Source organism: Diospyros lotus, chromosome 9 (genome assembly GCF_014633365.1).
Source record: "Diospyros lotus cultivar Yz01 chromosome 9, ASM1463336v1, whole genome shotgun sequence".
Taxonomy (NCBI): Eukaryota; Viridiplantae; Streptophyta; class Magnoliopsida; order Ericales; family Ebenaceae; genus Diospyros; species Diospyros lotus.
In genome coordinates, this window is record NC_068346.1 from 15,323,537 (window position 1) to 15,338,336 (window position 14,800).

The 14,800-nt window shown below is 38.8% G+C and overlaps 1 protein-coding gene across 1 annotated transcript; it reads right to left on the minus strand.

Moving 5' to 3' along the window:
- Positions 1-1,028: 1,028 nt before the first annotated feature.
- Positions 1,029-2,596, minus strand: LOC127809877 (uncharacterized). Its single transcript, XM_052349030.1, has one exon. It carries the CDS (start codon positions 2,271-2,273, stop codon positions 1,317-1,319), a length of 957 nt encoding a protein of 318 aa, XP_052204990.1. The 5' UTR covers positions 2,274-2,596; the 3' UTR covers positions 1,029-1,316.
- Between the last annotated feature and the right edge of the window lie 12,204 nt (positions 2,597-14,800).

The window sequence follows — 14,800 nt, forward strand, 5'->3', positions numbered from 1 at the left end:
TCGGAATGACAACTCATGAAGCCTTCAGGCACCCTTTCTTCAAGTAACACAGGAGTTATTAAGAGGGTATGATGGAATGGTTCTAGATTCAACTTTTTTGATTTTGCCTCGAGTGGAATGATTGGGCTTTCACTTGATCAACTGAGAAATGGTTGCCTTGGTGCTTCTGTTAACAACCTAATCTTAGGAGAAGATATTTTCTCTTTTGTTTTGTTCTATGAATTCACTGCCGCATGATATTCATTTTGTACAGGCATTTTGCAAATTAGGCATAGAAAATTTTTGGTTCACATGTCTTGATGTTGTTTGATATATCCATGATCTGAGAGTTCATTGCCATTGATTTATAATTTGTACTCTAGTTGCTTGTTGGCTTAAATAATTACAAGCAGTCATTTGCTCGTTTCCTGGTATTATGTGCTTCCGATGTTTGCATCAACTTACCATGATTCAGGTGGGGTTAGATTCTAAAATAATTTTGATAGTATAATGCAACCCCCATTTGCTGTTCCCTGTACAGTTACACCCCCATCTGACCTTCTTTCATGTTCATTCGGAGACATTACTTTCGACATTCAGGTTGTTTTGTTGTCCAGAACTTCATTTTTGCTTGTCAGTGCAGGCCTTTATGGATCATGACAGAGATCAAAGCATTTCCAGGTAAAAACTATTTGCAGTTATAATTTAAATAGCTACTCGTGTTGGTCCTCTTGGGCAGAGGCAAAGTTAAAGGTAGATTCGTTGTGGACGGTTGCTATTAGATCTGAATGGATTCACTGAAGCGTTCAAGCAAAGAAGACTCCCGATTAGGTCTCTCAAAACCTAATGTTTCCTAAAGTGACTGAAGTTATAATTCTATTTCTTTTCCCTTGTTTATTAGAAAATTTTGGAGGTGCATCTGCTCAAAGTTGCAATCAGAATGCTTGCCTTCAGGTATGAAGCCTAAACTTACTTGCAGGTATTATACCACATTTAGTATCAATTTTATTGCAAGGGCTCGTAGGTCTATCCAAAGAATGAGGGCCCCTGAAATTCTAAGCCCATTTTAATTAACACACAAACAAGAAGTTCATAGCCAAGTTTGAAAAATTAATGGATTTGACAGGTGTTAAGTATGACTCCAAAGATATATTTTCAATTGATTGAAGATTTGACACAACGAAGATCGACAGAATCTAGTGCGAGTATCAACTCCGAAGCAAAAACAAGATATTTGAGTAGATAGCACAAGATTATGGCTAATGGAAATATTTTAAGCTAATCCAAAAAAATAAAATTGAACAACAAAGTCACCACCTCATCAGAGATTTATGTTTTTAACGCTTTGTCTTGCACCTCTTTGCCACCAATATTCCGCTGGGAGGGCCTGTAACTGCTATTTTGCAATGGCCATACAGCCAATAGGAATATCGAAAGAAGGTACCCAGACTTGATCTGGTTCGTAGCAGCCCTTTTACCTCAAAAATGATTTTGTTATCATTCATCTGCTGCTTTAGTCGTTGGCTTTCTGCTGAACGCAGCCAAACCTGGCTGCTGATCAGATGAACAGCTTTAATCTTGTATTCTGCCTTCATTTCAGAGAACGGATCAATATAGCTGGTGGCAATGAGTGTGTTTCCGTAATAAAGTTGAATGACCACGGTGCTGAAATCCACAGTAGCTTTCTTGCTTGGGTTCGTGAAGTTTGCAAGCAGTGTCATATCAGCATTCAGGAGATACCCCATGTCAAGGTAGGCTGCATTGAGGGAGGCATTTGACACTTCAAACTTAGGGCTCCGTGGACGAAAAAGAACGTAGACTATGAGAACCACTAGGCCTCCCAGGAAGACGGCAATCCATAGCAGCGCGCAAGCTACACCGATCAACCACGTGTATGTCCTGGTCTTCTGTGGTGATGGCACTCTCAGTGCTGAGGATTGCTGCTGCTGTGACTGGCCAGGCCGACCATTGTGTCCAGGAGAGTGTGGACCGGGACCGCGCACCGGCTGAGTATGGCGGGGAAAGGAATTAGGATGCGGCTCAGGCTGACCGCGGGGTGTAGGGGAATGGCGACTGGGGCTGTCCGGTGGCTGGAAACGAGTAGTATGACGACGGGGAGTTTGATGATGTGGTTGTCCGGGTCTCGGAGAATGGGGAGTGAGACTAGGCTGCGGCTGCGGCTGCGGGGGATCCCTGTGCCTTCTTGACTGCTGGGGCGGGAAATGAAGGATGATGCCATCGTCCAGCTCTTGTGGGGGATGGAAATGAGGGTTGGTTTCTCTGGACCTGGACATGGGGAAGCTTTGGTGATTGTATTTGGAAGGTGGTGATGAAAGAGAGAGCAGAGACAGTGGCCAATGAAGAAGATTGCTTGATTATTGGCAAAGTATTCAGGAAAAGAGGAGGATGAGTTGATGACAAGTTGAAGTAGAGGAGGAGGATTCATGAAAAGGCAAAGAATCAGGCATTAGCTAAACGATGGAGGCAAGTAATCTTAGTGGACGCACTTTTCTTAAATGCTGGACCAACAACTGAAGCTGAACTAGACGCTTCCTCCTCCAAAGTTTGGGTCTTAACTGTATCTAATGCTTTGACGGTTTCACTTAAGTGCGTGCGAGGATAACAATAAGGTGTTACGGTACAGAGGATGAGGTTGGAGGTTGGTCGGGTGCATTAGGGGGGCAAAACTGGGCGTTTTTAGTCTCTCTGATTCTGTACCTAGGCTAGATAGTAGTCTTGATTTACTTCTTTTATCTTTTTTGGAGAGGAAGAGAGTATTTATGAATGCATCACCAAGATTATGTTATGTAGCCTTCCAATCAAAATTTTGTTTCAATGTAACAAGTTCTGGGTTGCTTTATTCGTGTTTTTATTTTTCTAAAAAGTACTAGAAAAATTAAAAAAAAAATCATTATTTTTATTGTTATGTAGCCTTCTTGTGATATCATAACATCATTTATATTTAATTTTTAATAGAATTGAGATAAGTGTTTTTTCTCCAAATGAGTCGGTATCTTTTTACACTAATTAAAATAATCCTGAATTATTATCAAGTAATTATCATGTAATTTTACACATTAAATTCTAAGAAAATATTTAATGTACTCATCTTCTTATGTCTTTAAATTATAAATATATAATAATTAGTAAAGATAGATTTTATTTAAATTTTTTAATTTGTATAATACCACAAAGTGGGCATGTCTATTCAACTATTTAAGTAAATACCCATTTTGGTATACTGAAAATCTTGAACTGCTCAAAATGTTCTCTTGTAAATTTTTTTAATATTTTAAAAATATCTATGTCCCTTATTTATTAGATTTATAACAAAATTAAAATTTTAATATTTATATTTTAAAATTTAAACAACCACCAACTTCTAAGTTGAGGTTGAGAAAATGGTGGTGATTACATCTCGACCATGTACAGGCTCGGCTCCAAGGCCTAAAAAAAGAGGCCCAAAATAATTAATTATTTAAATTTTATTTTTTCTTATTTTTAAAATACAAAATTACTAATTTTATTTGAATTCATATTCTATTTATTTTGTTGTTTCATTTGATAAAAAAACTCCACAATCTCATAGAAGGTGTCATTTAGATAAGATGACCCCTAACTCTTCAAGTTTATGAATCATTTTTTTAATATTAGATAATAAATAGTGAGGGGTGTTGGTCCACAGCTATAGCTCCAATGGCTCCGTGAGACTGCCTGTTGAAACCTGGGGATGGGGATGGGGTCCAACAAGTATCAGAGCAGGATGTAGGTTCGAGTCTTCTTTGATGCGCTGGGGAGGGGGATTGTTGGTCTATAGCCATAGCCCCAACAGCTCTGTAAGACTGCTTGTTGAGACCTGAGATGAGGTTGCAAACTCACAGTGTGAATAGAGATAAAGAGTTGTGTCTCTACTAGCAGTTATAGTTTTTGGCATAGTAGTAAGCGCTTAGTCTTGAAGGTTTCTGGTGGGGTCCAACAAGGGGTTATTTAGATGGTAAGGTCTCTATTCCTTCCTAACCAAAAGGGGACGATCGAAGGCGGGGTTGCAAAGGTAGGGCACAAGCTCCGGCAACAAATCTGTCCAGGGGGTAGCTGGCACCTACAAGCACTCTGACGCTCGAGTGAGTAAGAGAGTAATGAAAGGGCAACGTATCAGTAGGTCAAAGGGTAAAACATACCTTGGCTCTAAGAAGAACTGGCTGATATAGGAGGATGAGACGTCCTCCTGCATGCATGCGTCGTGCGTTTGTAGGTGATGGGACTGACTATCAGGCGCTAGTGGAGATTCCCAGGTGGTAGCATGGTGGCGATGGGACTCTCTTTAATGTGGATGAGATCTGCCATTAATGAGGATGGAATCTGAGGCAATCGCGCGAATACCCAGCAGGAGTTGCAATGATGCCATAGCAGGCTGGCGTTGAGCCGAGGTTGGGCCCAGAATGATGACCAATATTGGGCCTACCTTGGGACGAGATTGGGCCTAGAGGAAGGGCCGAGATTATGCCCAAAGGGAGGGCTGAGATTGGGCCTAAGCAAAAGGCAAAGATTGGGCCCGGATGGTCCAAAACCCCCAAGTCAGATGCTCGAGTAGCGAGCGTTCAAGCTAGAGAATGGAGGCCTGGGCAATTTTTGTTGCATGCGCTAGTTTTGGAGAGTTGGATTAAAACATGACCGAGGCGGTCGACCGAGCTGACTTTGGTTTTGCTTAAATGGTGGCCCTGGAGTCATTCGAGATTGGCCTGACCTTAAAAGCAAAGTGGTTTTCTCCGTGGGTTGACCCGTAATATGTGTGGCTTCTGGATTCGAGGCGATCGACCTAGGAGATAGGGGTGCCATCTGGGTAAAGTCTGAGCATGGTGGCCAGCTGGCTACCGTGAGCATACGTCAGTGGTGTTTCGTGCTGCTTGTTGGGACGTGTTCGGGGTATGGCCGAGCTCTTGTCCGCATATGCTATCTCAACTCGAAAAGGAAAGATCGTGCTCCCCTCAATGAGGTTTTGAGTATGTTTCTAAAGGGTGGGTGCTCTAGCTATAGCCTGTCTCCCAATTCTTGCTATGCGGAGATTGGTTTCGGGGGTGTAGGAAGCCCCTCATAGGAATTCGAGGTATGGAGCGTTATGCCAAGAAGGCGCACTGTCGTAGGTATGCACGGTGACTCATGATTTCCTTTGAGAGATTTGAATGTGCGACAGGTGTGTGACATGTGGCATCCTTCTAGCGCTTTACTAAGCGCCTAATGGTGTTTTACTTTCTTCTAGACGTGACATGTGGGCACAGTATAAAGGGTACATCTCTTCTTTTCTGAGTTTTCCATCGTTTCTTCTTTGTTGCGTTAGAGGTGCACTATTTTCTAATTCTTTCTTCCTACTCGTTTCTTACAAGTAGAAGTGATTTTCTATCTTAGTAGGGAAATGTTGAAGTTTCTATCTTAGTAGGGAAATGTTGAAGCCCATTTTTGAGGGAGAGAGAGGAGCCCCTAGCGGTGATGGCAAATGAGGTGCCACATTTCCACTGGTCGATCCGATATCTTCCACCGCTGCGCCAATTCTTTTGACTACTTCTGATGCCTATCCAGTGCTGCATTCTGAGGGACTCGCTACTGGTGAAGGGCGATCATTGGTTGGGAAACGCCCGAGGGATGCCAGAGGGGTTGAGTCGTCTACTGGCGCGCTTTTTGCTAGTGTGTCTGATCCTTCTGCCTCAGGGGATCATCGGGCGGTATACCGCCGGGTGGAGGATCGGGTTTTGGGGGTTTTGGCAGAATGTCAGGCGCTGGAGTTCGAATTCTAATTAGAGGTGGCTGCTCTCAAGTGATCGCATCGAGAGGAGATAAGACATGTCCAAGAGGAGGCGAAGAGCAAGGTGGGAGAAGAAGTAGCCAGGGTGATGGCTGACTTAAGTCAGCGGTTAGAGGCGTGGTTGATTCGTTGTCGTGAGGCCATAAGCCGTCTCAACCGCCAATGCAAGGATGCCAGGGCAGAGCTTCATGATTCGAAGGCAGAGATTGCCTATCTAAAAACGGCGCTAGAGGTCGCGCGATCGATGGCGGAGGCTAGTAGGGCTTAGATGTTGGAGGCCATGAACGAGTATTTAGAGGGTTATGAGGAAGCTCTACTCCACGTTTGGACTTTGTTCCCAGGCCTAGACTTGCAGCCTTGCAAGCCATATATGAGGGTTAAAGGCAGCTGACTTGTTGACCCGATCGAAGAGGCGTGTGCTAGGACTTCAAGAGGAATGCTTGGAGCAGAAATGGACCAAACTGAGGAAGGTGTTGCCGACGAAGTCGAATCTCTGGCCGAGTTGGTCTAATTTACTACTTTTTTTTTTATAGTAGCATAGGTTTCTCAGTATTTCCTTGATAGCCTGGTTTTGTCAGGGCATGTGATATTGTGGCCCGCTACTTATGTTTCTTTTGACTTGCTACTCATAATGAAATGTCTGACTAATTTTCTTTTTTGTAAGGTGCCTTCTTTGTTTTCTTTCTGGTGTGTCACACTTTTTTCCTAGCTGAGCCGGGGCCCTTGAGCGCTGACGTAGTGGTTCCTAAGTTAAGTGTTATGGCTGATGCCCGATCTTAGAGTTTGGGGGGGAAAATGTTTTTTGGAGTGCAAACTCAGGAGTTTAGCAGAAGTTTGGGGGGATTGCGCGCGTAGCACGAGATTCGAGGTTATAGATGAGGTGACGCTGAGCGTGCTACTTTAGCTAAACGTTTCATCTTTTGGGTGTCCATATCAGCACGTAGAAGGCATTGATTAGTCATGGTGGGAGTGGCCCTTCATTTTTCGAGGCTAGGATATGACCATATTAATGGCAATATTTTTCGGAGCCTGACCATATTTAATTTTTAAGGGACGATAAGGATCTTCTGACCATCGAGCAATTGCACTTATAAAAAAGAGAAAGGAGAACCCTGGCTCCTATTCTTGTTGTCCGTGTTCCTTTACGTCCTGGTTCTGGGAGACTAGGGAAATGGGGTCAGTGACTCAAGGTGGAGGTTTTTCATCTGGGAGGAATGTGTCTATTGGTGACCTTGCAGATGGAGACTTCCTACGTGGTACAACAGAGGCCGAGAGGTCTGGGGTTAAGCGTGTTAAAGACAGGAGCAGTACTAGGATGGGTGAGACATGTTGTGTCTAAAATGGGTGATGTAGTTTTCTCAGGGTTTGCCTCTAGTAGAAGTATCGTGCTCCAGCATTTGAGTGCTTGGGTCTTTAATGTCGATATCATCAGCTTGGAGGTGGGGGGTCGTTTGACAACTCCAAGGTTGAAAGTGGGAAATGTCGGAATCACCTAGGCGCCAGGTCATCTTAGATTTTCTTTAGGAGTAGCTGCCACGCTAGCGAAATCCAACCCCTTTGGGGATAGGATGTCAAGCAGTACAAAAGAGTTTCAGCCCTTACCAAGCAACTTGTGGGGAAAATGGTTACTAATGATTATAGGGGGAGCGCGTCCTGCAGCGACTGCTGCTTAGCCTTGCTTTTACTTCAGGCGCACTTTCAGGCATTTGTGCCTTGTAGCAGTTGTAACGTGATAGGCAAGTGTAACATAAAATTACTGTAGATATGAAACTTGTAATCAGATGTAAAATTCATAATGAAATGTAAGTGTCTTCTAGGTACCTTATTTTCTGTTGTGTCTTGTATACTCTTTTTGGTGATAGCGTCTTTTAGCTTTTCTGGTTGTGTCTTGATATAAAGTACTTTGGAATCGGAACGGTGTAGTTTCGAAGTTCGACGTACCTGTTTCTTACAAGGCGCGACTCTGAGATTGGACTGAGGTAAACTCAAGGTCCGACGTGCCTGTTTGCTATAAGGCATGACTTTAGGATTGAACTGATGACTTTAGGATCGGACCGAGATAGACTCGAGGTCCAACGTGCTTGTTTACCACAAGGCCTGACTTTAGGATCGGACCGACATAGACGCAAGCATGGCTTAAAGGAGGACTGAGTCTAGCTCGAGATCTTGTGCTCTTGTCTGATACAAGACATGGCTCAATAAATCCGAGGCGGGCTCGAGGCACCTAGAGCAAAGACGGGGCTTTGCCCAAGGTCCACACGGGGCGGACTGACCATGTCGGTCTGGGTCCCGAGCACCACTTAAAGGAGGATCGAGTCTGGCTTGAGGTCATGTGCGTCTGTCTAATACAAGGCATGGCTCAATAAGACCGAGGCGGGCTCGAGGCGCCTAGAGCAAAGACGAGGTTGTGCACAAGGTTTGCGCAGGGTAGACTGACCATGTTGGTCTGGGTCCCGATGACTGCACTCTCACCCTGCAATTAAAACACAAAACAAGACACAATAAAAATTTTATATTTTTTTTATTTATTTAGGCGAGAGGTTTATACTCGTCAGTGTACGAGTGCAGTTGTAGTTCAAATTTAAATTTATACTTTCTGGATAAGTCCAGGTCGTCCACTGAGAGATTTATTTATGGCAAAAGAAAAAAAAGAATGTCACACACACGCACACGCATTTAGATGGATTGATAACATGATTTTTTTATGATTTTTTTAGATAACAAATACTAGAAAATAAAGCAAGACAGAAGTTGAAATAAATACTGAACGTGAGAATATGAAATTGGAAAGTACTTGAGTTAAGACAATTTCAGTGCCAACCCGTTGATTCCCAAATATTAGCATAAAAGATTAGCAACATTAATTTAATTTCAGATATGAGGATTTGTTATTAAATGCAATTAAAGATAATGATAGCTCTAGTTTAAGCAATCCCCATACATGATATGCGGGATTCTAATTTAAGAAACTACCATAAATTCAATTACAATTAATACACAAAATAACTAAATTAATCATCCGGGTTTGGGTATGATAGCGTTTCCAGTTCTAGTAATTCTCATGCGTGACATGAAAGCTCTAAGTTAGGCTTACGCTCCAATCCAAACCTAGTGATTTTTCAATAATCAAAACACACTCATATTGAAGTTTAAACCAATGTTACTCATTTAAAGCGTAGCTTTCTTTGGGAATCATTGACGTTAGACACTGTCCTTGCCTTAACCCAAGATTAGATTTAGCTACTCATCTCTATTAAATTAATTGACAACAATTTAAATGACATAATTTAAATAACAGAATTTAAATAACAGGAATTAAAATAGAAGAAACTAACCGGCCATTTAGGCGGTAGATAATTAAAATACAAGAATTAAAATTGCAAGAATTTAAAGGCAAGAAACTAACCGTCCATTTAGGCGGTGAACAATTAAAATACAAGAATGAAAATTGCAGAAATTTAAAGGCACAAATTAACCGGCCATTTAGGCGGTGAATAATAAAGTAATAATAAATGACATAAGAATTTAAAAGAAGAAAGGAAGGAAGTAAGATCACAAGAGAGAATACTAAAGAAAATGGGAAAGAACAAGAACAATTCTCAAAGAGAGAATTATAAGGAAACAACTAAACTTTGATTCAAGAATAATAATCACACTTACAAATGCAATCAAGTGATCTATTTATAGGCCACAAGATGCAATACAAACCACACAATTTCAATTATTCAACTAGACATAATTATATCTAATGGGCACTCACACACTTAAAGTTAAATGGATTTTAGCTATAATACACACCTAATATTAAATGGATTTTAGCTAAAATACATACCTAATAAAGCATTCATAAAGTTAAATGGATTTTAGCTATAATATCCACCTAATAGTTAAGTGGATTTTAGCTAAAAAACACACCTAATAAAGCTCTCACATAAAAAATAAAAATAGATTTCTATAAATTGATTTTTAATCTTCATTAGGATTAAAAATAATCCTTGGGCCTTCTCCAAATAATATCTTCCATGGGTTGCTCAAATTGGGCCTTAATTCTTCATGGGCTTAAATTCTTCATGGACTTTAATTTTTCATGTGCTTGATTTCTTCATGGACTTTAAATCTTCATGGGCTTTAAATCTTCATGGGCTTGATTTCTCCATGGGTTTTAAGTCTTCATGGGCTTTAATTCTTCATGCCTAAAAAAATAAAATAAAAATAATTTAATGTTATTAATAAATTATATATTATATATATGTATTACACATGGCACATATATATATATTATATTATATTATATATATATTACATGCATGCATATAATGATGTATATGTATTATATATAATTTTATATATTATTATTATTATTATTAAATTTTACTTTAAAATTTCATTTCATTCATTTTTCAATTTAAACTTGCATATAACCATAAAATATATATTAATATCTAATTTAAACTATTTTTAAGATCAAAAGAAGGGTATAATTATAACAAAATTTTTATAAAATTAACCACTAATCATACCCCCCAACTTAAACATTGCTAGTCCCTTAGCAATCAGATTATACACCTGCCAAACTTTATTCACAATAATTGTATGAATGTAAAAATTTCAAATTCGAAACCGAAATGCATAAAATTGAATAAATAATTTAGCATTCTAAATCAGATTTTTTTGTTAAAGGTCATACAATCTCAGGAATGGAAATTAGGATAACCAACACACAACTATGGATTTTCTCTCCAATAAAAAGGATTCCTCAGGTGTACACACAAGGGGGTGCACCGTTATAAGAGTAAATGCAGAACAAGTTCAAAACTCGGTGCCATCCCAAATACAAGGAACGTATTTTCATGAAAGAACAAGGAAATTGACATAGCTTCATGATTGGAATAACGCTCTAGATGAGTAACTTCTGAATTTAAACATGATTCCCTACTCCAAACTCGAATTCTGAGATCACATGATTTATAGCATCAAAAGGGACCAGACTGGGTTGTAATGGGGCTATAAGGTTAATACGGGTTGTCAAAGAAAAGGTAGAGTGTGCAAAGGGTGTGTCGGGAATTTTTTTTTTTTTTTTTTTTTTAGCATTCATTTTGAAACAGTTATGCTGAATAACTAAGAGAATTTGCCCCTTTTTTTCACTTTTTTTTTTCTTTTTCTTTCTTTTTCTTTTTAAATATGAAAATAGATAAACAGACTAATTCCCAAAATCACACCAGATTGGATAAAATTCATATGGTTATGGGTTAAACAAGGGTAACGAAAGAAGTTGTACTACAAATGGCTCAAATGGGCTAACAAGAGGTTGATTTAAAGAAAAAAAAAATAGGCTCAAAATGAAAGAAATTGATCCCCCTATCATGCTTCTCAGTCATCTAATTCATAGTTTGAAACCAGTCAAATTCATCCGCTATCATACTAGACATTCAAAGCGAATTGATATTTTGAAGCCATTGAAAAGATAAGATAAACAAGAGAGCATATTTAGAGTAAGTATTATTTCACTCAGAATTAACGGTTATTAGGCTCAAACACTTGCTTGGGTAATAGTCTCCACTTCTGTTGAGGGATCATACAGTGTACTAATCAGCTAATTACTGTTACCTTTGACTTTATGACCGATAACCAATTTCTAAATTTTGAATCCCTGATGAATGTAAATTACTTATTCTCATGCATAAACGTTTTCAAATGAGAAATCAATGCATTCATGTTTCATATTGCAAACTTAACCGGCTATCAGTGCATAACTTTAAAGCTTTAGGAATAGCATTATTTAAAACACATAATAATTTTTTTTTTTTTTATAAGAGTAGATAAAGACAATCAATTCCCACAAGACTACAAACTAGTAATTACAAACTCACAATTAAATATAAACCAGATGATTCATGACTAGACCTTACACCCCCCAACTTGAATTGCAGTAATAAATCAGGGTTGTTAGGAATACCTGTAACTCCACAAGTCCATAGATTTGCTGTGAACTGCTAAAACTTAAACAACAAATGAGCACACCATATAGATATATATTTATATTTTCACACCAAAATAAAAATTTCATGCAAGTCATAAGATAAGCAAAATGCGTCTCAAGAGTACAAAAAGTATTCCTTACTCAGCCATCTTATCAAAGACTTTGCTAACAACATTCCACAGTTTTGTTTTTTTTTTTTTTTTTTTTTTTTTTCAAGAACACAACCAAAAAAATCCTGCAAGTTATACAATAACTAGATGCGTCTCAAGAGTACAAAAAGTACTCCTTACTCAGCCATCTTAATAAAGAGCATTTCTCACAGTGATAAATCTAAATTAATCGGACCCCTTGGGCGCTTGTTACTAATTGCCTTAGACCAGTCTATCCGAGGCTCATGAGGATCGTACTGTGGAACATAAGCATGTAATTTCTCTAACAGCTTATCAATGGTGGATGCAGAAATGAGAATCTTTCTTGCTGAACGAGAAATGAACTGTTGGTCCACAGCCTGATCAAGAAAAGAGAGTAACCCATCGAAAAAATGGTTAACATTTAAAAGTCCAATGGGTTTGGTATGGAGATTACTCTTGGCCCAGGAGATTATACAAAAGATTTCTTCAAGTGTTCCAAAACCTCCTGGTAAAGCAATGAAGGCATCTGACTGATAAATCTTACAAGCCATGCGCTCAGACATAGAAGTCGTTTCTATAAGTTGACCGCGTGTAATCCCGGAAATATGTGGTTCAGCTAAAGGGATTGGCATTATACCTACCACAGATGAATTTCCAAGATGTACAGCTTGTGAAACATAACCATTCAATCCACGACTTCCCCCTCCATATACCAAATTAATTTTTTTCTCTCCTAATTTTTTACCAAGTTCGTTCGCTACAAGTGCGTAACAAATATCACTCCCAAGTTGAGAGCCACAAAGTACACATATGGTTTTAATTTGACGAACGAACTGCCCTTCCATGTTTGTTTCTTTTGTATGTCCTGAAAAGAAGTTTGGAGATCAAAAGTAGCTATACAACAATTCAACAAGAAATAAATACAAACAAAAATCTTGCGTATATATAAGTAGTTGTGATTGTGGCTCACATCTTCCTCTGGTTTTACGTCCAGAAACGGCTTAAACACTTTCTATGAAGTGGGGATAAGCTTCCCATCCAATTTTCTTATAGATTGGCAAACAGGGTCGTTTTTAGTCAGATTCCCAAGACTATAGCATTGGTGGTCACTTCTGAACTGGGTCCATAAAGCAAGAAGTTCTCTTTGCACTATTCCACACGGATGCGTCTCAAGAGTCAATCGGATATCATCCAGAGACTCCTTACTCAGTCCATCCTTTATGAAACTAATTTTATCTTCTCGATTTATGGACGTAAACCCCACAGATTTGCATCGTGTGTTACAGGTCCATCGAGCACATTTGTAACAACCATTCACTCTTTTCGCTCTTCTTTTCTTCGCAAAACTACTCTTCCCTAAGCCTGGAAAATGCTTAAAACTAGGTGAAATTTCACCGGCTAATCGAACTTTTGCTTCGATCAGCCAACGAATATCTTCAGGGATGTTATTAAGCATCAACAACCTAAGTCTTTCACACCTAGCAACATAAATTTTTTTCAAATCATTCTGCGGGAGAGATGGATAGTACTTGTGAATTTTTGAGAGATAAAGATCCATTTTTTTTTTTTTTTAACTATACTAAGAAAAAAAAGTAAAGAACTATAAACTTTACAAAAGGGATGAGAGTACCTGATCGGAGAATAACACAAAAGAGAGAAGACTGAGCTCAAGAAGGGTGGCTTGCCTTATACAGATATGGAGTCTCTTATAAAGCAATGACCATCACTATTTTACACTCGGCTCGAGGCATGCCATAATTACAGGGTTATGCTTGGCGTCTCTTTTTCAACGCTTGGTGCCTCATTTTTCAACATTTGGCAGTGTGCCTTATCCTTTATAGGGCAGTGTGATTGCACTGCCCAAGAAAAGATAGCTACCACCAGCGTCAATTATGTCTCTCTCAATTCAAAATTTTTTTTTTTTATTATTTTATTATTTTTTTTAATTTTTTTTTTATTCTTATTCTTATTATTATTATTATTTTTTTTTTTTGATTTTTTTTTTTTAATAAATGTTTTGTTTTAGGGGCCCAATAAAATCATACATACCACACAAGACAATATTATCGAGTCTAACAAAATTATTTGCACAATAGATCAGTTTCAAACACCAAAAAAATCAAGTACACCTTACCCCCCAACTTAAATTGCGCATTGTCCTCAATCGACAATAAAAGGATAGAAGATAGGCATACCTGGTGGTCTTCAATGCATGAACTCGTATGCAAAAAAAATTTTATTTATACTGCACACAGAGAAACACTATTTGAATCAAAGTTAATTAAGTAATGCAGAAAATGAACAACTTATATATATAATTCTTTATTATTTTATTTTATTTTTATTTTATTTTTCTTTTTTTTATTTAATTTTATTTTTTTTTTATTTTTTTTTCAGATCTATAAATATCCATTTAACCTAAATGGAAAGGTGGTCTTTTAACGTCAGATTCCCAGACGATAGGAAACTTTCCCTACTCATCAGATGATGATGGATCATCTAAATCCACAACTCCTTCATTCTCCTCAACACTACCCTGGTATGGTTTCAACCTATGACCATTGACTGTTAGAAGCTGTCCTGACTCCGGATTTTCTATCTCAAATGCCCCATATCCTGAGATGGACTTGATTACAAAGGGGCCGACCCATCGAGACTTCAATTTTCCTGGGAATAGATGCAATCGAGAATCATACAAGAGTACCCGTTGCCCTACCTGAAAGCTTTTTCGAATGATGTGCCGATCATGTAACTCTTTCATGCGAACCTTGGCCAATCGTGCATTTTCAAATGCTTCATTCCGAATTTCCTCAAGTTCATTCAATTGGAGCTTCCTGGATAAGCCTGCTTCAGTTAGACTCTTGTTGATCTTATGAATTACCCAATATGCTTTATGCTCAATTTCCACCGGCA